Below are 26,177 nucleotides of genomic sequence, written 5' to 3'. Positions count from 1 at the left end.
AGAGAAAGATGAACTAACCATTGGGTTCAATTTCAAATGGTAGAATTACTGTTCCTTAAAAACAAACATACACACTTACAGTTTTAAATTAACTGAAACAAAAGAAATAAAAGAACAATGAAGAAAAAGATGAAATTGAAGGCCGGGTCGAAATGAATGGATCCAGGTTAATTAACCAATCTAATAGTGCATCACGGTCATGTGGTACTCTTCGATCAAATCGTGAGAGGTAGCATTAACCCAATATGTCTTGACCACTGCGAACCCACGAGCAAACCTGAAAACACCCGTCCCACCAACGACGGGAATCTCCCGAATTGAATCCATAAAAGGGTTTCTCCCAAGAACGCTTAAACTACTCCCACTGTAGTTTCCTCCTTTGAACACAAAACTTGTTGCCAATAAAAGGCTGAACTCCTCCCTCGAAGATGCAGCTAATAGACCCTGAGCTCGACCCAAGTAAGTCGATGTGGGTTCGGGTCCTTCTGTTAATATGTTATCGGTCATTCCAACTAAGCCGAAGAAGGAAGGGGAGTCTTTGGTAGTGGGTGCTTGAGCCATTGTCACCACTGTTGGATCTTTGCTGCTTGATGTCTCATGGTGGTAGAAATGCAATCTAGTCACCTTCTCTTGACCAATCCCACCTTGATTACTGTGCCATTCATCAACCTGGCTTCGACCTGTTGGTGCTAAGACCACCATTACCAATACCACACACATCAACCAATTCAACGAGCCCCCCAAACCCATCTCTCTCTCCCTCTTGAATTGTTCTCTCTCTCTATCTCTTTCTCCTAGAATTGTTCTCTCTCTCTGGGTAGGATTTAGTAGTGAGTAGGAACTGCAATTCTCAACTTGGGAAATAGAGATATTTTATAGATACATACCATTGCTAAATTTTTTCTTTTTGTTGATTAATAGAAAAATCATTTAGACTGCCAAGCTTGACCAATGACTTTGACAAGTATTTGGAAAGATATAAAAATAATTAGGTTTTGGGCGAGAAAAACCAATTTCTTCCAAATTTATCTATAGTAGATGATATTTACAAATATGGAAACAAATTAATTTTGATCTTGGAGATACATATGAAAAGTTTTTTTTATCTTCTGCGGGTCTCTTTGACTACGATAGTACAATTACCTTTATTACCCTCCCATAAATTAACTCCCAGATCACACCAAAAGTTCAATTTGAGAAACAATTTATGGAAATATTTCTTTGACATATTTTCGAGTAACGCAATCATACAAATATACAAATCCTACTTCCAGTGCATCCAATCGGTTTTGATTTTGAAGATATATATGAAAAGATTACCACTCAATTTTTATTTTGGATATAACTCTGACTTGAATCACACTATACTGTTATCCTTGTCAAATAATATCGAAACGATGACAGCACCGATTAGAAAAAGCAATGTAGTTGAATTTTAGTGGGGAAAGCAAGGGTAGCTTGTTAAAGTTTATTTGAAAGGTAATATAATTGATGAAAGAGAAGTTGTTTAAAATAGGTCTTAAAATAATACAACAACATTGCAATAACAAAATATTTGTTCTCAAGATAAGATTAGGTGGATATTAAGTTAAGTCAAGAAAAGGCATTTAAGGTTTCTTTTAAGAGGAGGATGGGGTGCTTGAATGACATTTTTCTTTTGTTGAAAGTGCTTGATGACTTTACCAACAATAATAGATATAGTATAGCCGCCTCCATTGTTTACCAAATAAAATGAAGGACTAGTATAAAACGATTGGAAACTATTTTTTTTCATTTGTAGACACCTATTGGCTAATACATAGGCATATCATTTCTTGATTAACAAACATAAAGTTAGCATTATTCTGTTAATTTAATTTTTTCTCCTCACTAACAATCGTTCTTAGGTTATATATTAATTTAATTTTTTCTCCTCACTAACAATCGTTCTTAAGTTATATATTAAGTTACATACTTTTTCTTTCAACTAACGTCACCTTGATGGTTAGTGTTTCTCTGTCGGAAGTTAAAATTATAAATTATTTCTTTCAACTAAGCTGGATTAAGAATCTAGTTATTAATAAAGATGAGTTGAAATCTCACTCGTTAAGTTTATATTCTCGGTTGCTAGATACTCCTCTCATGTGGGACTATTTTCACAATACACGAATTCAAAATGGCACACCTCGTGATTTCAATAAATAATATTTTCTTAAAAGAACAGTAAACTAACGAGACAAACTAAACAATACGTAATCGACCATGAAAACTCCTTGGAATAGTCTTCAACTCTATTACTGGTAGAATAACTTCTAAAGAAGAATGCTAAGATAAAAGAATTGGACATTTACCTTCTCACTTTGACTCTTAATTTTATATAGGATTTGATTGGGGAGTTAGATATTGTGGTCCAAGATGTACTAAAAAGTTCAACATCTTCAATTTCTTAGAAATTGATTTATGGTCAGAGTTGGACAAATGATCCCAACCATATTCTTTGAATTCTTTTGTTCATCTTTCTCCCCCAAGAAAATTAGCTCATGTGACTAATGGTTAAGTCAAATGCCCATACTTATAAAGAACCCGACCATATTTTGGTGATGCTGCAAAAGAAAAGAAATTTGAATCTTCGAGTTGTATATACAATACTTTTTTTTTTAACTATACATTCGACGTTTATTTATTGTAATAAAATCTCAATGGTTTGAAATTACAACTTACATATTATTATTACGTCAGTAAGCAACTCTGCAAGTGAAGTATTTTCGATATATCGAAAAGTGCATATATCTATTTTCTAGAAACAAATACTTGTTAGAGTAATGGATATGGATCGGCCACCCGATCCATATGCCATCCACGACCGACCCGGTCGGGTCTATGATGGGTCCCACCGGTTCCACCTCCTCTTGTAATTAAGATTAGTAAGAATCTTTTATTGTATGTTATCATATATATTTACCCTAATTAGGTTTTTCTATTGCTATAAATACATGTAAACCTGAATGTAATCAATATACAGAGAAGAATTAATCTCTACAATCTTCTTTACTTTCCTAGCATCTTTCCTCTTTATTTACAAGTTCATCTTTATAGAACTATCAAAGTTATAGTTCTCACATGGTATAAGAGCCATAAAGTTTTTTTTCTCTTTGAAAATAATTGATTTATTGCTTCTCTTATTTCACCATGACTACTGATGCTAGTTCTGAATATACTCCTGGTACTCCACCAAACTCTACTTTGTTTGGAATTCACCATTCTGATTCACCCACCACCATTCTGATTACCCCTCTTTTAAGTGGAGATAACTATGCCTCCTGGTCTCGAGGGATGAAGATGGCTTTACGAGCAAAAGATAAGCTCGGATTTGTTGACGGTTCAATTCAAAAACCAACAACTCCCATTGATTTACATGCATGGGAGAGATGTAATGACCTTGTGTCAAGCTGGCTTGTCAACTCAGTCAATCCTGACATCCGTCAGTCTATTCTTTATGATGAATCTGCTGCAGAAATCTGGCAAAATCTCTATGAAAGATTTCATCAAACTAACGCGCCTAAGATCTTTCAACTTAAGCGTGCTATTTCTACCTTGAAACAGGAAGGTTCGGATGTCTCAACTTATTTTACTCTTCTCAAATCACATCAGGATGAGCTTCAATCTCTCCTTGCCATTGAACCATGTTTATGTGGTCATGGAAAAGCTCTCATTGACAGGTCTAATCAAGATCGAGCCATGGAGTTCCTACAAGGACTCCATGATCGATTTGCTGCTATTCGAAGTCAAATACTACTCATGGACCCTTTCCCATCGGTCCTCAAGATTCATAGCATGGTCAAACAGGAGGAGATCCAACAAAACCTAACAAACTCGGATCTTGCAAGCTCGGAAACCGCAGCCCTAGCTGTCGGGCAGCAGTCCTCGGTTGGACGGTTTGATCGGTCCGGTCGTCAAGACCGAAACCGATCCAAACGAACCCGACCCTACTGCGATAACTGTCACCAGCTCGGCCACCTACAGGCCACGTGTTACAAGCTCCACGGCTATCCGCCACGTCAGCGCAATAATCAACTAGCCGGTTCGGTAGTTACCGGTTCTGCCGCTAACGGTTCGGGCTCTGACCCACCTCAGCAGGGGGCGCCCTCAGCGACGACTATGACCCAAGAGCAATACCATCACCTTGTTCGTTTATACGAACAAGGCAATGCTGCTGGAGGCACCTCGGCTGCAGGCACCACTGATCCTTTCGTCAATCTAGCAGGTAAAAATTCTTATTCCCTTCCATGGGTCATCGATTCCGGTGCCGCTAAAAATATTTGTGCGAACTTATCATCTTTTTCTTCTTATAGAAAAGCACCTCCTTATTATTACGTTCGATTACCGGACGGATCTCGCTCTCATGTCCTCCATATTGGATCCGTCCCGTTTAGTAAAACTTTTATTCTACATCATGTTTTACATATTCCATCATTTAAATTTAATCTCATCTCTGTTTCTGAAGTTACAAAGTCTCTTGATTGTAGTGTTATCTTTGACTCTAAATCTTGTATCTTTCAGGACCCATTAACGACAAGGACGATTGGACTTGGTGATCCCCATGATGGGCTATATTTCTATCGCACGGAACCTAGAATATTTTCTACTTTTCCTATTTCTACTAGTAGTTTCAATTTATGGCATTGGCGTTTAGGCCACCCTTCTTTAGATCGTTTTAATTTTATTATTTCTAAAAATCCATGTATTAAGAGTGGATCAATAAATAAAATTCCGTGTGATGTTTGTCCAATATCTAAACAACCGCGTCTCTCTTTTTCTTCTAGTACTTCAAATACTACGCGACCTTTTGAATTAGTCCACATAGATTTATGGGGACCATTTAATATAATTTCTAATTCCGGCTGTCGATACTTCATCACTATAGTTGATGATTTCTCCCGATGTACTTGGGTCTATTTACTACACTCCAAATCGGAAACTTTCTCCATTCTTTCAAATTTTATTAATTACACAATCAATCAATTTCAATATAAAATCTCAAACGTTCATTCCGGAAATGGTGACAATCTCTTTCCTCAAATACAAACAATACGATCCGACAATGGTTCGGAGTTTCTTTCTCGTGAACTCCAACTACTATTTCTCAAAAAAGGTATCATTCACCAAAGAAGTTGCGTATACACACCTCAACAAAATGGTGTGGTAGAACGCAAACATCGCCACATTCTTGATGTGGCTAGGGCTTTACGTTTTCAAGCCCACTTATCTCTAAAGTTTTGGGGGGAATGTGTTCTTACGGCCGTTTACCTAATCAACAAAATCCCAACCCCCATACTTCAAGGAAAATCTCCTCATGAAGTTCTTCTCGGTTCTCCTCCATCTCTTAACCATCTTCGAGTGTTTGGTTGTTTGTGTTATGCACATAACACAAATATAAAACATAAGTTTGATCCTCGTGCTACACGTGGAATATTTATAGGATATCCTAATGGTCAAAAGGGATATCGTGTCTATGACTTATCAAGTCATAAAATCTTTACGACTCGTAATGTCACGTTCCAAGAAGATCGTTTCCCGATGCAAGAATTTGATCGGCCCCCTCGTTCACCATCACCCCCTTTCCTTTCGATTAGGGATGATGGGTCTTTTCGCTATCCTTCTGGCCGTGACATTGCTCCTCTGTCGGCACCACTGGGCTCGGTTCAGCCCACTGCCTCACTTTCTAACGGCAGCTCCTCGGTTCGGTCACAGGGGGAGCTTCTAGCGAGTCCACATCCACTCCCGCCTAATCACGTTCTTAATGACATTTCTACAGGCACCTCCTCTGGGGGCACTTCTCCTGTTTCATCAACTTCGGTTTCTACAGACACACCCACTGTCAGAAATTTTACAGGCACCTCCTCTGGAGGCACTCCTCTGTTCCCATCGGCCTCGGCTCCTGCCGACACACCCACGGGCCATAATCTTACAGGCACCCGACCGGACCCTTCTCCCGTCCAGACCACCTCTGACCGCTCTCTCTCCGGTTCCGCTACTGCCGACATACCAACTACTGTTGATACTTTAGTCCGTCCGGTTCGCGACCGCCGACCTCCGGCTCATCTTGCGGATTATGATTGTAACAATGTTTCCTTCCCATTTTTGAATTCTAAATCAGATACTCCTTATCCTCTCACTGATTTTTTATCCGTTGACTCCTTTTCTACTTCTCATAAAGTCTTCTTAACTTCGGTTCTGTCTCATTCCGAACCTACCTCCTTCACTCAGGCCATGACTTCACCTCATTGGAGAGAAGCTATGGCTAATGAGATCAAGGCTCTCCAATCCAATAAAACTTGGACTCTAACTAATCTTCCTAATGGTAAGAAACCCATTGGATGTAAATGGGTCTATAAGATCAAATTTCGGGCTGATGGGTCCATTGAACGGTATAAAGCCCGTCTAGTCGCTAAGGGCTACACCCAGGTCGAAGGACTTGATTACAATGACACATTTGCTCCTGTCGCAAAATTAGTCACCGTTCGAGTACTTCTTTCTATCGCAGCTATCAAAGGCTGGTCCCTTCATCAGCTCGATGTTAACAATGCTTTCCTCCAGGGAGATCTAGATGAAGAGGTGTTCATGAAATTACCACCTGGATTCTCTCCTAAAGGAGAAACAAGGGTCTGCCGCCTTAACAAATCTCTTTACGGACTCAAACAGGCATCTCGTCAATGGTTTTCCAAATTTTCTTCCGTCCTTCTCAAACGGGGCTTTGTTCAATCCCTGTCTGACTACTCACTTTTCACTTATCAACATTCGACCACCTCATTATATGTGCTGGTCTACGTTGATGACATCATCATTACAGGAAATAATGATGCCGCAATTTCCTCTCTCAAACGTTTTCTCCGTTCGGCTTTTTCCATGAAAGATCTTGGCCGTCTTCAGTACTTTTTAGGAATTGAGGTCTCTCGCTCTTCCAAAGGTATATTTCTCTGTCAACGGAAATATATTGTTGACATCCTCAAAGATTCTGGTTTTACAGCCTCCAAAACTTCTCCATTTCCCATGGATCAGAAGTTAAAACTTAGTCCCACCGATGGTGTTCCACTCCCGGATCCTTCCGTGTATCGCCGCCTCATTGGTCGTCTTATCTATTTAACCGTCACTCGTCCTGATATCACCTATGCTGTTAACAGTCTTAGTCAGTTCATGCAGGACCCACGCTCCACTCATTTAGACGCTGCTTATCGCGTTCTTCGCTATCTCAAAGGCTCCATAGGGAAAGGCATTCTTCTGTCTTCCTCTAGCAAGCCACTTATCTCTGGCTTCTGTGACTCTGATTGGGCTGGATGCCCGACAACTCGTCGTTCTACCACTGGTTATATCACCATGCTTGGTTCCAGTCCGCTTTCTTGGAAATCTAAAAAGCAACACACAATAGCCCGATCTTCTGCGGAAGCCGAATATCGGGCCCTTGCAACTCTGACTTGTGAGCTTCAATGGCTCAAATCTCTTCTCTCTGATCTTGGCATTAATCATTCTTCTCCTATGCCGGTCCATTGTGACAATAAGGCTGCCCTTCATATTGCAGAAAATCCAGTTTTTCACGAACGGACCAAGCACATAGAAATTGACTGTCACTTGGTTCGTGAGAAGATTAAAGGAAAGTTAATCTCTCCGCAATTCACTCCCTCTTCGGAACAACTCGCAGACATCTTTACAAAACCACTTGGTGCAGAAGCCTTCCGCAATACTATTGGCAAGTTGGGCCTCATTAGCATTCCAGCTCCAACTTGAGGGGGAGTGTTAGAGTAATGGATATGGATCGGCCACCCGATCCATATGCCATCCACGACCGACCCGGTCGGGTCTATGATGGGTCCCACCGGTTCCACCTCCTCTTGTAATTAAGATTAGTAAGAATCTTTTATTGTATGTTATCATATATATTTACCCTAATTAGGTTTTTCTATTGCTATAAATACATGTAAACCTGAATGTAATCAATATACAGAGAAGAATTAATCTCTACAATCTTCTTTACTTTCCTAGCATCTTTCCTCTTTATTTACAAGTTCATCTTTATAGAACTATCAAAGTTATAGTTCTCACAATACTCTAGCTCAATGGCTTGGCATCAATAGTTTTTGCACCAAAGTTAGTATAGCCATCTGTGTATAAGATGTTGCAGTGTTGCACTAATAAATGTATGCCCCACCAACACACCCACCTTCTTCTGTCCATCCATTATATCATACTTTTCTTTTAAGAAGAAAGATGCCTTCATTGGATTAAATTATTAAATGACAAAAACATATGGGTATAGTTTTTTTTCTTATAACAATTAAGAGTAACGTCAGATAATAAGAAAAATTAGAAAGCCAACAAAATTTATGTGGTTTGTCGTTATTCGTTGTTTAGTGGATCAAAATCATCGAAAACACGAATCACGACAATCCACATAGAATTGTCGTCTAGAGTCTGTCTGGATTTTCTTGTTCTCTAACATTTTTCAACAATAAAACAACAATATCTATTTTAATTAGGAACATCTACTCAACATGTGATATCCAGTCCACCACCCTTTGGTGTAGTGGTTGGACACTCCCTCTTAAGACCCCGAAGTTTTGCAACCAAATCTCGGTAGAAGTAGTTTATCATCAGAATAAATGAACTTTCAGGCCCCAGAGGATGGTCTTAAGGGTCTTTATATGGCCTTTAGGGTCCAAGATGTCTTATTGGCGGTTATAGTGTTCATCCAATTCTAAATTCATGATGTATATTGAATGTTATAATCATAATATATCAATACTGTTCAAATGCAATCACTCTCTGATTCCAATTTAACTAAAAAATGTGATATCTTGTTCCAAACAAGTCCCCAAGAGTTTTTCAAATGTTAAGAAGACCGATTAGCAAATGTTCATGATCCAAACTCGATTACTCAAAAGTATAGAGAAAAGAGCATAAATACAAAATCCACTCGTCAATAATTCATTAGATGGTTTCCATTACACTTCAATTGAAAACAGACTAGGAAAGCATACAATAAAAGAGAACATAAAAATCATATTTAAATTATTCTTGTGATAAGATCGAAATTAATTAATAATGTAAAACCGTGACATGAAATTCTTCAATCAATTCATGCGTAGTTGTATTCTGAAAGTAGGTTTTGACAGCGGCAAACCCACGAGCAAACCGGAAAACACCAGTTCCACCAACGACTGGCATCTCACGAACCGAATCCATGAAAGGGTTTCGTCCAAGAACGCTTAGACTACTCCCACTGAATTTCCCTTCCTTGAACACAAACCCAGTTGCCATCACCAAAGTCCATTCCTCTCTTGAAGATGCGGCCAACAGACCCTGGGCTCGGCCTAAGTAAGTTGATGTGGGTTCGGGTCCTTCAGTTAATATATTGTCAGTCATACCCAATAACCCGAACGACGATGCAGAGTCTTTTGTTGTGGGTGCCTCAGCCATGGTTACAACAGTTGGATCTTTGCTAGTCGACGACGTGTGCATATAGAAATGCATCCTAGTTACCTTTTCTTGACCAATCGTGTCGTGCCATTCGTCCACTTGGCCTAGAGCAATTGGTAATATGGTTGCTACTAAGACCACACACAATAGTCTCAAAGGAACTAAACCCATTCTTTCTTTCTTTCTTTCTTTGCTTCTCTCTAGATTCTTTCTCTTTGAGTTTTTTTGGTGAAGAACTCTGCAAATTATGCTTAGCTTAGAAAATGAGAGCTATTTTATAGTCAGTGGACTGGAGAAGTACACCAACCAGCACTCTTTCAGTCTTTGCTGGGCTTTTTTTAGTCTCCTATATTTTTAAGACTGCCAATATTGATTATTGACCAAATGATTTGGACCACGGCTTTATTAGCATTTAAAATAGCAGCCCATAAAGCTACAAAATAATGAGTGATCCAATATAAAATATAAAACTATATAGTAGGGATAGTTTATGTGATTAGAGCTAAATTAGATTGATTAATATTTGAAGCAAGATAACTTTTACTTTAGTTTATAAAGATAGAAAATTATAACTTTTATATCAAGGGGGAAAGTAATATTTGGTTCATGAAGGTTCTTCTTGTGACCGACTGGAATAGAGATAGAGATTTCTAGGGTAATAAGAATATTATTATATTGTTTTATTTAGTCAGGAAGAGATAAGTATAGATTAGTTTTTTTCTATAAATTATTGGGTTAATTCCGTTTTAGCCCCCGATTTGTGACCAACTGGCCGTTTTGGCCCCGAATTGTGTCCGGCAGTTCGTTTTGGCCACAAAAAATTCCTAAATGGCCCCAAATTTTTTCAACCTCCCAATTCTACCCCCATGGCATTTCTGTAATTATTTTTTTTTTCTTTGTCCACCTCATCTAAACAATTACCACATCACTCTGTCCACCTCACCCTTCTTCTCCGGCTAAAAGTCGCCGGCCGGAATAAAAAATTCCGGCCGGCCACCTTTACAAAAAAAAAAAAAAAAAACAAATCTTCATCTTCTTCATTTCTCTCTTCTTCATCTCCTTTTTTTCTCTCTCTTCTTCTTCTTCTTTATTTACCTCTCTCTCTCTAACCCCTCTCTCTCTAACCCCTCTCTATCTCTAACCCCTCTCTCTCTCTAACCCCTCTCTCTCTCTAACCCCTCTCTCTTTCTCTATAATCCGGCGAAGGGGCGGAGCCCCTTCGCCGGAAACCAGACCTTGAAGGTCTGGTCGGAAACCAGACCTTGAAGGTCTGGTCGGAAACCAGACCGAGATCTGGTTTCTACAACTAGATCTCGATCTGGTTTCAAACCAGACCGGGATCTGGTTGTAGAAACCAGATCTCGGTCTGGTTGTAGAAACCAGATCTCGGTCTGGTTGTAGAAACCAGATCTCGGTCTGGTTTCCGGCGAAGGGGCGGAGAGGGGGTTAGAGAGAGAGAGGGGTTAGAGAGAGAGAAGGGTTAGAGAGAGAGAGGGGGTTATAGAGAGAGAGAGAGGTAAAGAAAGAAGAAGAAGAGAGAGAAAAAAAGGAGATGAAGAAGAGAGAGAAATGAAGAAGATGAAGATTTTTTTTTTTTTTTTTGGTAAAGGTGGCCGGCCGGAATTTTTTATTCCGGCCGGCGACTTTTAGCCGGAGAAGAAGGGTGAGGTGGACAGAGTGATGTGGTAATTGTTTAGATGAGGTGGACAAAGAAAAAGAAAAAAAAATAATTACAGAAATGCCATGGGGGTAGAATTGGGAGGTTGAAAAAATTTGGGGCCATTTAGGAATTTTTTGGGGCCAAAACGAACTGCCGGACACAATTCGGGGCCAAAACGACCAGTTAGTCACAAATCGGGGGCTAAAACGGAATTAACCCTAAATTATTTGACAATTCTAAGAAAAAAAGAGTTACAAACTCACAACCCTAGATTCAAAATTTCTGAATCACATGTCCCAGTAAGAAACATCATTTTAAGTAAGAAACATCATTTTAAAACGTAATTCTGAATTCATTATGTTATAGTATGTCTGCTAAACATGACTTAGAGGGTTATATGATGGAACAAACATCATTTTAAATTGTGATTCGGAACTCATTATTGGAATACAAGAGAGCACCCAATCACTTCTTTTAGGAGTAGTATATTCATATTATTATGTAAATAACTTTTGCAACAAAAAAGAAAAAATTATTTAGAAACAACTCTTAATTTTTAGGTAAGAACCTTTACAATGTTAAATGTCAAAATCAATTTTGAAGATGTCATTTTCCATTTGAACTCAGTTCTCTCTCTTATTTTTTTTTCTATGGGATGCCTCTAAAGTCTAGATAAAGAATATTACACTTTCTTTCAGATTAATTGTTAATTATCAATAAAAATCTAGTCTCTAAGGGGAGTTCATGTAGTTCAACTCTAACCTCTCATACTAATCTTCCAAAAATCCCATAATTATGTATTTCTACTTTCCAGACACACCCAAAACAAATATGACAATCTTGGAGTATTGAATTTATATTGAAATTCTTCTCATTTCAATTTGACAAGGAAATTAAACAGAGATTGAAAAAAAAAGAGTAAGAAACTACACAGATATTTTTTTCCCTAAAAACAGGAAATAATTTATTAAGAACCACAAATTTACATCAAAAGTGCATAACTGTGATGTGGTACTCTTCAATCAAGTCATGGGTGGTGGCATTCACCCAATAAGTCTTGGCAACGGCGAACCCACGAGCGAATCGAAAAACACCTGTTCCACCAATAATGGGCATCTCACGGACCGGATGAAGAATTTGGTTCCCTCCAAGAATGCTAAGAGAACTTCCCTTGTACTCTCCGTCTGTGAAAACAAAGTTCATAGACATAACTTCAGTGAATTCTTCTCTAGATGCGAAAGCGATTAAGCCCTGTGCTCGACCGATGGTTTTTGAAGTGGGTTCGGGTCCTTCAGTCAAGGGGTCGTCTGCCATGGCTAAGAATCCGAAGAAGCCAGGTGAGTTATAGGTATTTGGATGGTCAGCAATTTTGACTGCTGATGGGTTACTACCGCTTACTTGGTCATGGAAATAAAAGTGCATACGAGTGATCTTTTCTGTACTAACTCCATAGCTAGTCTCGTGCCACTCGTTCACTTGGCTCTTGCTTAGTGGTGCAGAAATCAAGAAACACAACAAGACCACCCATACAACCATTGCCATCTTCTAACCCTCTTCTTCTCTCTCTCTCTTTAGATCTCTTTTTCTCTTCTCTCTCTTTAGATCAATCTTTCCCTTCTTCTCTTGGTGTTTTTAGTCGCAGGGACCTTTTATAGGTATCAATCAGAAATTGAAATTTCATTTAGATATATTATGCCTATTTTGACCATTGACTTACAACTCTCAAGACTCCACTGTTAGAATATTAAATAAATAAATTAGCATAAAAATAGCAATACAAAATAGCCCCCTTATTTTTATATGACTACTAGTACTAGCCGTCCCTATGGGTAAAGAATGGCATCAGCTATTCATAAAACATATTTTACTATATCTTTTGTAGGAAAAGTATGATTGTACCTTAAGCCGTCAAAGGAATTGATAAATGAAATTTAAGATGAAGGAAATATGAATCCATTAATTCATGAGTTGTTCAGATTCATGTTTTCTCATATTTATGAATCTAAATTTTTTTTATTTGGTTTGTTTGGTAACTATTAAAATTCCTATCATTTATAGTAATTATTTGAATATTTTTAATACGCATCTCTAAAATTATTTATTTTAAGAAATTAGTTTTTCATAACCCTGTTTTTTTTCTAAAATCATATGTTTTTTTTCTTGAAAAGTCTTTTTAGAAATCATTTTTCCTTGAAACCGTTTTTTCAAAACGAAAATCAATTAAAAAAACGGTTTCTGAAAAAAGATTTTCATGACACAAAGGGTTTTCGAGAAAAACAGCTTTCAAAGGCGAAAAAACGTTTTTTGAAAAAAAAAATATCTGGGAAAAAACAGTTTTAGAAAAATCTGAAAAAAAAAGCAGTTTTCGGAAAAAAAAAACGGTTTTATGAGAATCAATTTTTAAGAAAAACAATTCTGAAAAAAATCATATTTTGAAACAAAAAAATAAATAAAAAAGATTGAGTTGATTTTAAGTTTAATAATCCAAAATCGTAGAAAATCTTAGGGAGTAGGGACGGATTTTGATCCAACGCAACTTTTTTTTTGAATTGTTAGTGTGCCTCGAACCTTTGACCCAACACATCTTTTGTGCTTTGCAGACTAAGAAATTTGTGATTTCTACCAAATGTTTTTTTTTGAAAGGACCAAATCTTACTTTGATCTTACTTAGAAATCATGGATCCAAACACATGATAAAATAAATCACTAATTTATATTTACAATCATTTTGAAAATAAATATATCCAGAAAGCAACCAGAAGAGGAATACCAAATAAAGGAGCAATCTTATATGATTTTGTATCAATGTAAATACCAAATAAAGTGACATTTCCAAGAGATCTTGTGAATTTTAGAGGTAGAAATTAATCATTTTTTAAATTGAATGAAGGAGTCAAAAATTGGTAAAAAAGCATTTGATATAAAAATAATCTTGTCAATCTAATTTTTGAAAGAAAAATCCATGATAATATTATAAGCATTTGATATGTGTATATTATTGACATCCCAAATATAATGATAACACTATGTATGCTTTGGAAAAATAGAATATCCTAAGTAGAATGATAAATTCATCTACATACGCCTTTCACAATTAACATGAACGTTAGTCAACACTTGGTTGCCCAAGTGGTTCGTTGTATTGACACAAACTCCAAAAAACCTTGGAAGTCCCAGGTTGGGCTTTAAGGCCACTAATTTAGTTGGGTTATAGGCCCGTTTGTTTCAAAGTTTAATTCGGCCATTATCGTACTTATCACATCTTTAATGTATCAAATTCTATTGTAATGACTTCGGTAGTCACTTTCTAAAAAAAAAAAAATTAACGTGAGCGAGCGTTTAGAAAATTTTGCCCTTGTTTTTTCGTGTGATTCTTTTCGGACAAGAACCCCTAACCATACTTCTATAAATTTGAGTATATAAAACAGTAATGAGAATTACAATAGTCGATAGTTCTGGACCGGGCCAGTAATGGATAAATACATAAATTTCATGCTCAAAATCAAATGGATACATATTTTTAAGTGAAGAAATACATAGATCCTTCTCATAATCAATTAAAACATGAAAACCAGAATCACTCAAGGATGATAGATAGTAAAATTGTACTCAACAATGGCATCTCCATTAGTAAGATTGAAATAGCTAGCTTTAGGAATACCAAAACCTCTAGCTAGTCTAAACTTTCCTCTTCCTCCAACCACAGCAACCTCTCTTTCGGTCTCCGCCAATGGGTTCCTAGACGAGACGATTATAGAACTTCCCTTGAACTCTCCAGTAGTAAAGGTATAATCCAAGGACTGAAACAAAGACAACGCTTTCTGCCCGGTCGATATGTAAATACCTTGAGCATTACCGATAACTTTCGATGTTGGCTCAGGACCTTCTCTTAATGGGTCATCTATAACAAAGATACTACTAAATGGGGTTGGGGATTTGAAATATTTGTCTGCCCTGTTAGACCTTGCAACCTCCACTGAACTTGGATCATTGCCACTGAGAATATCATGGAGGTAAAAGTGTAGGTGAGTTACCTTCATCTTTTTTCCATGGTGACGAACTCCCTCCGTGTGGTACCCGAGAACGAATTCGCTCGTAAAACATAGAACCAAAGAAAAAATCAACAAACCAAAACCTCTAGCCATTTTTGTTGTTGATCTCTTCTGTTTTCTCTTTACTTTCTTGTGTTTTCTTTGTGTGTTTCTTAACCTTTATATAGGATTTTGTCGATAAAGTATGTGAATTCTCTTCTTGGCTTTGTACATTGAGGATCATTCTTGTTTACTATGTAAAGATAATAATTATGAAATCGCTTAATTGATCTTATTTTTTGAATATTTTTAAAATTTTACACAAAAATGGAAAAAACAAGGAGGATCTCCATTATTTTAGAATTCAATTGTATGCCCAATTAAGGGATATCCCAATCATTCCAATTCAATCATAAATTATTTATTCTTTTGACTAGTAAATATTCATCTACATCATCAATGATAATGTTACGGACAACAAAATTTCTTAAGAAGTAAATTTCTTTAAAGGCACATGTAAAGAGAATCCTTATCTCCCATGATGTATATTTCATTTCCAAAATATTATATTTAGTTTTGATTTATTGGTAGGATTTCCCCAAATCCGGCACCCCCTCCTCTCAAAATAGGCCTATAATCCAGGTGCAAATATTTCTAGGCGGATGTCTCATAAAAACCTAGTGTTACACTTGCCTTCTAAATCCCCTTTTGGAGTGTCTAAAAAGTCAAAATGGCCATTGTTCAAACACTAGATAAACTTTACATTTGTTTCCTCTACTCCCTAAGTGGACGATTTTTATCATTTTTATCATGATGCTCCATTGATCGAGATCTAAGGTCAAATGTTAAATTCTCCCCACATATCTGATGAAATCACATGGGCCTGAACATTTGATGAAATTTAGGTTTGTCTGAGTCTGACGAAAACAGAGAAAACGCTTTGATGCTTAAGTTGGTGAGGTGTTTTATTAAAGTTTAATAATGAATTTAAAGTCTCATCTTAGGATATGACCTCAGATCCCTCTTTAAGGAAAACGTAATATGCTTATATAAGTTTGGATGAGTTGAAACGATGTACGACTGAGATGATGCGGTGGTAGGACACTGGTCTTGATAATAGCCATGTGCGTATAGTGGTCTAGAAGATAATATCTGACAAGTATGTATCTTCTAACACTGACGAATCATCTGACACATAACTGTTTGTGTATGAAAAATGGATATATGACTCTGTCTAACCTTCCACATGACTGTTACACTCTCCACGCATATCTAAGCTCGGGGAGAGTGAGCTCACTCTAACAAACCTTCATTCTTCGAATCTCTGGTCGGATCAGTGCTTAGGTTGTGGAGTCTTGACCTAACTTTACCTTCCCTTTTGCCTCTAGACAGTATGGGGCTTAAGTTGTCTAGTTTTATTATACAACCTCACTTCTCTGCTCCAGGGCCGAAGCAGAGTTCTACCATTATTGTTTCGGAATCAACTTTTCGTTTGTCTCTGGCCAACGCAGGGTTCAAGGTGCTTAGAAAACTCATGCTACCCTCGGATGTCCGGACTCAAGTATCAAGGTCTCGCGAGGTCCACCTTATTGATGGCCCCACTTAATGTTTGCTCGTCTACCGTCTCGGTCAATTTGCTGACGTTTTGACTTGGTCAAAGCCGACCAATATCTGACCTAACAATAATGTACAATGAATGAAAAAGAAAATATAGTTTAGAAAATTTGTTCTACATTGCTCCAAACTTTAGAATTTCATAAATGTGAGGGGCCGAAATCGTAGGTCAGAAGTCAAGGGAATTGGGCCGTTAATCGGAAGTCGGACCTTCACCTGTTAATATTTTTATGTGAACTAACGACGTCTTTGGGCTCAACCTGTGACAAGAGACAAAACACACGTGACCTTGAAGTCTTAATTTGAGGAACACCAGGGTGATGCCTGCCAAAGGGACTCTGACGGTCAAGTCAGTAAGCTTGCAAGAGAAGTAACGAATACGTGAATGTTATCCTTGGAATGTTACCATTGGTGGGATGGTCGGAGTTTGGCATGACTCGTAGAGTGGTCGTAGCTCGATCTCTACGGGTAGACTTGCTTGGTTGGAGAGTGAATATGACAACCTATGAAGTTTGTCCTTGAATAAGGCATCCCTTGTATGTAGATAATCACATAGGTGATGTGGAAAGGGTCCGACCTCTAGGAGGAACAAAGTAAGCAAACCCCTATCGATAAAGTAGTCGAACCCCTGATCGATGTCTGGTCCATAACCAGATCCCCCTTATCATTCTTCGTCCAATCATTTTATAGCATCTTCGGTCGACTGCTACCCGGTGATGAGTTGTCGTCTTTAATAGTGGTAACGCATGGGCTGTCACCATAAATACAGATATCGTAACCCCTTAACAGGTATATCCAGGATGTTGTCATCTTAGATGACTGTAACGTGCCCTCAACAGATACACAGTGGGAGGTCCGCTGAGGAGGTGAGGACTGACCTCTTTATACAGGGTTGGATGTGTTTGCGTATTTTAACGTTCCTTCGGGGTGTCCAGAGATAATAGGTCGGGCTCATTAGCAATTAATTCATGGACTTGGTCACTGTATAAGCCAATTAATCGTGGATTTCTGGAGGCACTTCTGGTGACGTATTTTGACCCATACAATAAAATAGTTCATGACAATACATGATCATCTCAATTTTTATTGTTGTGCAATTGAAACCCCATGTAATTCTATGGAGAAATAGGTATCTAATTTGTAAAAGTGCTTCACTAGAGAACCATAAACAAAAAAAAAATCAAACAAAAACATAAACATGAAAAGATCAAACATTTTATTCTCAAACCATTCTTCAATTTGATTATTAATTCAAATGTAATAAACAAACACACTTATATCATGAAAATAAATGGATAATCAGTAATGGTAGACAGTCACAGTATATTCAACAGTGGCATCTCCATTTTCTTGATTGAAATAGTAAGTCTTAAGAGTAGCAAAGCCTCTAGCCAATCTAAATTTCTCTCTTCCTCCAACAACTGCAACTTCTCTTACTTTACTTGTTATTGGATTCCTCGACGACACGATTATTGAACTTCCATTAAACTTACCTGTTGTGAATTGGTAATCAACTGAAAATACTATTGATGGCTCATCTTGTCCGGTCATCACCGATATACCTTGAGCATTTCCTATAACTTTTGAGGTAGGTTTTGGACCTTCTGTTAAAATATTATCAATCACAAATACACTACTAAATGGTGTTTTAGATTTGGGATACCTGGATGTATTATTAGACTGAGCTACTAATACTGCAGTTGGGTTATCTCCACTAACAATGTCATGGAAATAGAAATGTAGTTTAGTTACCTTCTCAGTTCTATGATGGTGATGAATTCCCTCAGTATGGTATTCACAGATAACGAAATCCGGCGAAATAGTTAACAGAATCAAAGCAAAAATCAACATGAGAAAACCTCCCTCCATTTTCATTCTTGATTTTTTTTTCTCTCTCTCTTGATTTGTATCATTTCTTATGTTTCTTGACTTTATAGTAATTGAAATTGGGAGTCTTAATCAAAATATCGAGTGACACGATATGCGTGTTTATTTCAAAAGGTTGTGATTTTTGTAAAATAGTTGATGATAATATGTAGTTGAAGAAATATCATATCAACATCTAATGATCTAAATACACTATTAAGGAAAAGTGAATATTTGTCATTAAAAATACATTAAGGGCTTGCTTGTTATAAAAGATGCTCTTTTGATCTGCATTGAAGAAATATTCTTGTAAAACATTTTCCATAAGCTACTACATGCTAAATTATAAATTTATTTTTTCTACAGCAAGTAAATACTCAAATGCCCTCAATAATTTGATTGATCGAATTTCCGATATCACTCCTCAAATTGGAATAATATGGGTGATATAAAACAAACCAATAAGTTTATTTACGAACTTTTTTGCGTATAATAGGAATTTTTGTTAATTATTAATCTAAAATATATATATTTTTATAATTTTTAGGAGAGGCAGATGCTGAAATTAAACAACCATGCCTCTGTCGTACTCGTGGGTTCTCTTTTCAATCCACACAGTTATGAAGCGAAGAAAGATAGTATGTGGGACTTGGAAAGGGAGTATCTTTGTGTTCAAGGAAGAGTTGGGAGAACTGGAGTTGCCCACATTGCCAAATACTCATACATTATGCTAGACCGGTTCTACTCACAACATTTACAGAGAGGTGGCACGAAGACACAAATAGTTTCCACAAGGCGTTCGGAGAGCTAATGATCTCTTTAGAAGATGTACATCGCTTATGTGGTCTTCCAATTGAAGGCCGGCTAGTTGTTATGCCTGAGAGAAAAGATAAAGATGAAGACAAATTACTAGTCAACCAAATTTTATAACGAAGTCAAAGCGCACATGGGTAAATCTAAATGTGTTCATCTTAAATGGTTGAGGGAACAATGTTCGAGGGACAGTGACGGTGACAGTGTCAAGGATGTTTGAGCCCGAGGATACCTCTTACAGCTATTTGGTTGCATTTTTTGGTCGATATTGGTGCAACTAAGGTTCATGTTGTTAATCTTCATTATTTGAAGAACTTGGACGAGATCCTTTACTTACTTGTGGGGAACTGGGGTGCTCACGCGCCTACCTTCATTGTGTTGACTTTTTGTTCCTATGGTGTTTAGCGGAGCTAGCTGGGGGCAGAGCCCATCAGAGCTCAGGTGAGCAAGTCAGTAGTGGACCTGAGGTTGAGCATAAAGCTCTTAATGCATTCATAGCCCTTATGGTGATCCTATTGAGACGGACTTGATGAGTGCACTGATAGATGAATGTGTTCCTAATTGTTCTGGTGGTTTTACAGAGACAAAGTCAATGGATGCATGGCTGCTTATGATGATAAAGGATAAACTTATAGAGCTTCTTAATGATTTTAAAACGTGTGTGAAGGATTTTATGTCTGCACTGAAGTAGACTTGAAGAAATCACATACGTGAGTTTCAAGGTGGAAGACCGCCTTCTGTAGAAGACATAAAGCAGTATTTTTGAAAAACTCATTATGCCCAAGGTATGTTCAGGGTCTTTAGCGAATACGAACGAATCGCGGAGAATTTAGAAAGTCAGCAGGTATAGTATGTGTTGTTCGAGTCTTCTCAACCGAGAATCATCAAGTTCAAGAGTAACCTCACTTTTGGATATTGCTCCCCATCGCTACGTATCAATGCAAATCAACAGACATTGAACACTTACTTACATGTCCCACTTTTACAAAGGCCTTAAATCCTTTAGTCCCACCTCTAAAAACCATAAAACGATGAAGGCCTTCGTACGACTGTCAGTGTTCAAGGAATGTGTCACACAAACAACACCCACACGCGTGTCAAGGCGGGTCGGACCGCGTGTGGTGGTTTGCGGAATCAAAAATAAAAATGAACCTTATTTTCATATCACATCTTACATCTCCAATACCGTTTCTTTCAGTGGGAGAAGAACATGGTAGCTGTATCGAATCTTTGGAAGTGATTGGAGAATACAATTTCCTCCTCGGTTGTTCCGAATTTCCTTTCAAGGCAGCCACCGCCATAACATGATACAACAAATTCGTTCAGGGTTTTCTGATTTACAGTTACACTTTGACCTAACTCCATTGTCTCCAACACTACTCACATCAAGTTCCCCTTGTTTAGTAACGACTACACGCACCTTATTTCGACTGAGCTCCACTATGAGAAGTCCTAAGCGACTAATCGAGCTGAGTCAATTGGAGTCATTTCGGATAGTAACTGCACAAGGTAAGAAGAAATATGTTGCAAGACCAAATCCCATGGAAACTAAGAATCAAATAATTGGACAAAAATTAGCAATAAAAGCTTCTCAGGAATCATTCTCTTATTCACTAAGAAAAGAATTACAAAATCATAAATCAATCGAGATCATAGATAGTAATAATCAATAATGGTAAACAGTTGCATCATACTCAAGAGTAATATCACCAGTTGTAGCATTGAAGTATTGAGTTTTAACTTCTATAAACCCTCTAGCCAACTTAAACTTTCCTCTCCCACCAACAACTGCAACCTCTCTCTGTTTCTCTGGCACTGGATTTCTTGAGAACACAATTATAGAACTCCCTTTAAACTTGCCTGTTGTAAACATAAAATCTATAGATAATACCAATGAATATATATCTTGTCCGGTCGAAACAAAGGTACCTTGAGCATTACCGATTACTTTCGATGTTAGTTCTGGTCCTTCTGTTATTGGATCGTCGATCACATAAACAGAACCGAAAGGGGTTGGCAAGTTTGCGCCAATGGGTTTGTTTGGCTTAGCAACTAATACTCCAGATGGTTTATTTCCACTAAATATATCATGAAGATAGAAATGAAGATGAGTTACCTTCTCCTTCTTCAGATGGTGTACTCCTTTTTTGTGATACTCACTGTTAACTCCTATGCTTAGAAACAATAACCCAAAAATTAAAACCTTATAACCCTCCATTCTCTTTCTACTCTCTTCTTTCTCTCTTTGCTCTTTCTTTCTTTTTCTTTGAGTTCAGCAATTTTTATGATATTTTGACTATGGTGGTTGAGTTGTCTTGTGAAAGATAAGCTCTAATTTCATTATTTAGATTAGCTGGTGTTTGTTGACTTTTTATTTGTAGGGTAAACAAATAGAAAAGCCAGAAAGTGTGATCTAATTTTTTTTTTTTTTAATATTTAGGAGTTACGATCCGTTCTATCTGCTGCAGAGACAGAACAACTTTAATGATAATGGAACATGCTATGTACATATAAACCCTCAGGCGAGGAGCGGGGAGCAGGGTTGGCGGGTTGTTCTGAATCCAAGCCCGCTCCAATCCAACAACTCGCACTTCTTGTGAGGGTGTTACTGTATAGACGGGCCGACCGCATGTACACTTTGAGTTTTCCACTGATAATTTAGAAGGATAGCAGGAGATGGTTAATCTTAAGCTTGAATTGGTCAATCAAATCACATGTACGATTTTCATTTATTAAGGAATAGATAGCAATATTCATCTAATATCGAAACAAATATAGACATTCTTTCGAAGAATTCATTAAGAAATGCATAGCTTGAACAACTCAAGTTAATTCTGCTACTTTCCAATTCATTCTGGTCAAGTTGGCGGCTTCCTAACTTTGGTTGCTTGTTCAAATGAATAAGCAATCTCAATTAGTTTAGGCTCAGATCCTCTTAACCCACCGAACAATATCCCAAAAGGCATGTTTTTATACTTAGCATCAAAACCAGCAGGCACAATGATTTCCGGGTACCCTCCAATCCCAAGAAAGTCGAAGAAGTTTGATTGCGGGGCTACCACTGCATCAAGATTGTTATCATTCATAAGTTTCTCAAAAACCTCTTTTGAAGTCTTCTCCAACTTACGAATCGCTTCTTCATACTCACTACTTGGCAGGCTTGTGTTCTCTGCTTCTATAAACCATCCCTGGCCATATTCCACCAATTTCTCCTGCAAAAAAATAAATGTATCCTTCGAAATGAATCTGAATTGAGGCTAAGTTCTTTGTCGTTTCTCTAGTGAATTGGATTTTTCTTGTGATTTATGAGCCAGAGTTTAAACATCTTAGGTCCTTGGTCTCACAGTCGAGACTAGTGATAGCAAACTTAAGACTATATTGTTAATCATTAGAAACTGAGAACAAGTAGACATTTAAAACTTTTTTGGTCAATCTCTCACATAGAAAGGACAATTTGATGTGTAGATTTGAGTTAACATAAAACTCACCTTTTCAGGATTGGCTTTGTTAAAGGCAATAGCATCCGCTAACGATCTGATTGGGGATTTCAACAAGTTTGACAAGTAGATGTTGAGATCACGCTTAAATTCGTATTTAAATGCTATCCCGATATTATTAGACATTTCTTCCTGGATATCCCAGAAGTCGGCTATCGGAATATTTACAATGACAGCTCCATTTTTCCTAACAAAATAAACACAAGTCCGTCAATGCAAGAACTATATGTGTTATATCATTAGCCAAAGTAATGGCTTTACCTCATAGTGTCAATATGTTGCTGAAAAATATCGGGCACTTGAGATACTACATTACCATCTTCATCTTCGTAATTCTCCTTATAGTTATCCCATAAGTTCCCTATCCTCTTGCTCTCAAGTCCACGTGCATTGAGAAATTGCTTGTATCCACCAGCGGGAATAAACTTTGCAGCTTCCTTGGTCATCTCATCCCTCGAATCACTACCCACAATTACGTCCAATAAATACACTGCATCAGACACTGTCCTGCCAATGGGACTGTCGAAAAATTTCCACTAATACATTAGTTCATTCAGCACCACAAAACACCTACTTAGAAGAATCCAAATCCAATTTCAAGAAGATGGCAGTGCTTACCCAACACTGTCTTGTCTACGAGTAATAGGAATCACTCCAGACCTACTTGTGAGACCAACTGTTGGTTTAATACCGACGACACAATTAACACTGCATGGCCACACTATCGACCCACTGGTTTCTGTGCCGAGAGATACTGTCACTAGGTTTGCAGCAACACTCACAGCAGACCCAGTGCTCGAACCTCCCCCTTCCTCTTCTTCCCCGGGGGTGTAAGGATTCTGATAAAAATGAAATTAAAGCAAGTTAAGATATCGGTACTATTCTAATCGACAACAAAATACGTTTATATTCAAAACGATATAGAGTAAAACTCACTTGAACAGTACCACCTCTTGCACTCCAACCAGGAGGACAGTTTTGGTCTCTATAGTAAGCCCACTCACTAAGTCCAGCTTTGCCTAAAATAATGGCACCAGCTTCTCTGAGCCGATAAACAACTTCGGCGTCTCGAGGAACAACTGAACCCAGGAGGGCAAATGAACCAGCTGTGGTATTGAGCTTATCCTTGGAGGTGGCAATGTTGTCCTTGACCAACACTGGAATACCTTCTAGCATTCCACCACAACAACAACCACCTCCTGGATTTTTTCTTTCATAATCTGCTTTCTTAGCTAGGGTTAGGGCATCTGGGTTAACCTCAATTACAGCATGAAGTTTATCTTTTTGCCTTTCAATTGCATTCAAATAAAATTGAACTAGTTCTTCTGAAGTGATCTCATTATTTTGAAACCCTAAATGAATATCCTCAATTGTTGCTTCATTTATCTTTTAGAAACATAAGCACAACCAATTATATAGATTAGTAATCAAAATTGAAATAGGAATGAAAATTTTGTGAGGAAAAAATCTAAATACTTACCTGAAATGTACTTCTTGGGGAACTAGGGTTTTTTCTTTTTGATGAACCCATTGATTAATTTCGTCTCCTATAATGGAAATCAGTAGTAAACAGTGGAATTTCCGAAGTACATTAGTTTGGGGCCTAGGTTAAAGATGCAATCAAGTGTTATTGGAGAGCAATTCGGGGAAGGGGAGTTCTAAAACTGCCTCCACAAAGTATTATTGGCGCCCTCTTTCCTCACAATCTTCCTCCAAATTTTGCTTTGAGGGGGCGCCAAAACACTTTGGAGAGGCGATTTTAACATAACCCACAAACATAAAAGTGGACTAGTTGTGTAGTTGTGTGAAACCTATTCACCCATTTTTTATCTAAACTAAAATTGGCTAAGTTAGAACTTTTCTTGGGGAGTTTTAAACGCGCCCTATGTATGAGTTAAAGCGCCTTGCCAGGCAAATTTAAAAGAGAGTTTGTGAGGGAATGAGGCGCATCTAACACTCACACGAAGCGCCTTTAGAATTTTCCCTGAAAAGTATTAGAGAACAAGAAAAACTACGCATGACAGAAATCTTAAGTGACTTGTTGTGACTCGTGCTTCCGATGATTTTGATCTACTGAACACGAATTACGACAAACCACGTAGAATTTCTACTCAGAGTTTGTCTAACTTTTCTTGCTCCCTACCATTACTTTTTCTCTGCTTACTTGGTTTGTATAGAAATGTCAATCATGCTTGACCCATTCAATCTTTATAATAACAAGGGGAAACAAACATACTTGCCCTTGTTTAGCACTTTAGTTTTAGGGGTGATAGACATTGATAAAGAAAATCAATAAGAAGAAACTTAAAACAAGAATCAAACTGCTAAAAAAGAAAATTCCTTTCTCACAAATCACTTCAATAGTTAAACGTACATTATTTTGTAATTTATTACTTATTTCAACTAGATTAATCAATAATGGCGAATAATCACATTATACTCAACAATAGCATCACCAGTTGTATAATTCAAATAATAAGTTTTAAGTTCTGCAAATCCTCTAGCAAACCTAAATTTCCCTCTTCCACCTACAACTGCAACTTCCCTTTGTGTTTGTGTCACTGGATTTCTTGAAAACACACTTATAGAACTTCCATTGAACTCACCAGTGGTAAACTCAAAATCTGCAGATAAAACTAATGATGGTTTGTCTTGTCCAGTCAATACGTACGTACCCTGAGCATTGCCGATTACTTTCGACGTAATTTCTGGTCCTTCTGTTAATAGATCGTCGATCGCAAATACACTACCAAAAGCCCCCACTGATTTTTCGCCGACGTTTTTGTTTGGCTGAGCAACTAACACTGCAGTTGGCTTATCTCCACTTAATGTGTCATGAAAATAGAAATGAAGATGAGTTTCCTTCTCTTCCAACCCAAAACTTACACTTTTACTGTGGTACTCACTGTTAACTCCTATGCTCAAAATCAATAAACCAAAAACCAGAACAAAACCACCCTTCATTTTTCTTAATTTTCTCTTTGTTCTTGGCTTGAACCATATATAAAGGCATAAATTTATGGAAAAAATATTTTTGAATGTAAACTGCATAATACTATACGAGATAGAATATATTGTTACTTTATGAGCTTTTATATTCCAAGATTTTTAACCATAATATGTCTTATTTGGTTAAGATATTTTGAGACATCAGTTGTCACAAATCAGGATATTTTTTAGGGTGCTTCTAAAGGCACCGGGCCAAAAGGCTGTTAGCATCTATCTCTGTTAGTACCAGGCCCAACC

General features: G+C 37.6%; 5 protein-coding genes and 3 pseudogenes across 7 annotated transcripts; 1 reads left to right on the top strand and 7 right to left on the bottom strand.

Moving 5' to 3' along the window:
• Positions 1 to 9: 9 nt before the first annotated feature.
• LOC147533671 (dirigent protein 23 pseudogene) lies at positions 10 to 855 on the bottom strand (annotated as a pseudogene). The gene has a single exon (XR_015227712.1). The product of XR_015227712.1 is annotated as a dirigent protein 23 pseudogene (transcript).
• A 2,313-nt stretch (positions 856 to 3,168) lies between these two features.
• Positions 3,169 to 7,761, top strand: LOC147533670 (uncharacterized). The gene is made up of 2 exons (XM_086650057.1): positions 3,169 to 4,243; positions 5,459 to 7,761. Exons 1-2 carry the CDS (start codon positions 3,169 to 3,171, stop codon positions 7,759 to 7,761), a joined length of 3,378 nt encoding a protein of 1,125 aa, XP_086506183.1.
• A 1,170-nt stretch (positions 7,762 to 8,931) lies between these two features.
• On the bottom strand, positions 8,932 to 9,764 carry LOC147533669 (dirigent protein 22 pseudogene; annotated as a pseudogene).
• Positions 9,765 to 11,942: 2,178 nt separating this feature from the next.
• On the bottom strand, positions 11,943 to 15,255 carry LOC147533668 (uncharacterized). The gene is made up of 2 exons (XM_086650056.1): positions 14,710 to 15,255; positions 11,943 to 12,655 (listed from the first exon to the last, which is right to left on the bottom strand). The coding sequence occupies exons 1-2, from the start codon at positions 15,253 to 15,255 to the stop codon at positions 12,098 to 12,100; spliced, it is 1,104 nt and encodes a 367-aa protein (XP_086506182.1). The 3' UTR covers positions 11,943 to 12,097.
• Positions 15,256 to 17,969: 2,714 nt separating this feature from the next.
• LOC147533667 (dirigent protein 4 pseudogene) lies at positions 17,970 to 18,654 on the bottom strand (annotated as a pseudogene). The gene has a single exon (XR_015228345.1). The product of XR_015228345.1 is annotated as a dirigent protein 4 pseudogene (transcript).
• Positions 18,655 to 21,022: 2,368 nt separating this feature from the next.
• Positions 21,023 to 21,652, bottom strand: LOC147533666 (dirigent protein 15-like). Its single transcript, XM_086646072.1, has one exon. It carries the CDS (start codon positions 21,650 to 21,652, stop codon positions 21,101 to 21,103), a length of 552 nt encoding a protein of 183 aa, XP_086502198.1. The 3' UTR covers positions 21,023 to 21,100.
• Positions 21,653 to 22,131: 479 nt separating this feature from the next.
• LOC147533665 (putative amidase At4g34880) lies at positions 22,132 to 24,768 on the bottom strand. Its single transcript, XM_086646071.1, has 6 exons — positions 24,412 to 24,768; positions 23,868 to 24,317; positions 23,550 to 23,770; positions 23,193 to 23,450; positions 22,923 to 23,118; positions 22,132 to 22,646 (listed from the first exon to the last, which is right to left on the bottom strand). Exons 1-6 carry the CDS (start codon positions 24,460 to 24,462, stop codon positions 22,293 to 22,295), a joined length of 1,530 nt encoding a protein of 509 aa, XP_086502197.1. The 5' UTR covers positions 24,463 to 24,768; the 3' UTR covers positions 22,132 to 22,292.
• A 575-nt stretch (positions 24,769 to 25,343) lies between these two features.
• Positions 25,344 to 25,895, bottom strand: LOC147533664 (dirigent protein 4-like). The gene has a single exon (XM_086650433.1). The coding sequence runs from the start codon at positions 25,893 to 25,895 to the stop codon at positions 25,344 to 25,346; it is 552 nt and encodes a 183-aa protein (XP_086506559.1).
• Between the last annotated feature and the right edge of the window lie 282 nt (positions 25,896 to 26,177).

Source organism: Eschscholzia californica, unplaced genomic scaffold (genome assembly GCF_041429995.1).
Source record: "Eschscholzia californica isolate CP2 unplaced genomic scaffold, dmEscCali1.0.p SCAF_6, whole genome shotgun sequence".
NCBI classification, from domain to species: domain Eukaryota; kingdom Viridiplantae; phylum Streptophyta; class Magnoliopsida; order Ranunculales; family Papaveraceae; genus Eschscholzia; species Eschscholzia californica.
Note: the sequence above shows the minus strand (reverse complement) of the source record. Positions and strands in the feature narration are given on the sequence as shown.

Bases quoted from the DNA above. Each gene is read 5' to 3' on its own strand.
- LOC147533670 (XM_086650057.1), top strand. From the start codon at position 3,169: ATGACTACTGATGCTAGTTCTGAATATACTCCTGGTACTCCACCAAAC. The intron at 4,244-5,458 runs GTAAAAATTCTT...GAATATTTATAG, and splicing joins TCCTTTCGTCAATCTAGCAG to GATATCCTAATGGTCAAAAG.
- LOC147533668 (XM_086650056.1), bottom strand. From the start codon at position 15,255: ATGGCTAGAGGTTTTGGTTTGTTGATTTTTTCTTTGGTTCTATGTTTT. The intron at 12,656-14,709 runs ACTATCTATCAT...GAAGAGGGTTAG, and splicing joins CCATTGTTGAGTACAATTTT to AAGATGGCAATGGTTGTATG.
- LOC147533666 (XM_086646072.1), bottom strand. From the start codon at position 21,652: ATGGAGGGTTATAAGGTTTTAATTTTTGGGTTATTGTTTCTAAGCATA.
- LOC147533665 (XM_086646071.1), bottom strand. From the start codon at position 24,462: ATGGGTTCATCAAAAAGAAAAAACCCTAGTTCCCCAAGAAGTACATTT. The intron at 23,451-23,549 runs GTAAGCACTGCC...ATTTTTCGACAG, and splicing joins CGTAGACAAGACAGTGTTGG to TCCCATTGGCAGGACAGTGT. The intron at 23,119-23,192 runs GTAAAGCCATTA...TTATTTTGTTAG, and splicing joins CAACATATTGACACTATGAG to GAAAAATGGAGCTGTCATTG.
- LOC147533664 (XM_086650433.1), bottom strand. From the start codon at position 25,895: ATGAAGGGTGGTTTTGTTCTGGTTTTTGGTTTATTGATTTTGAGCATA.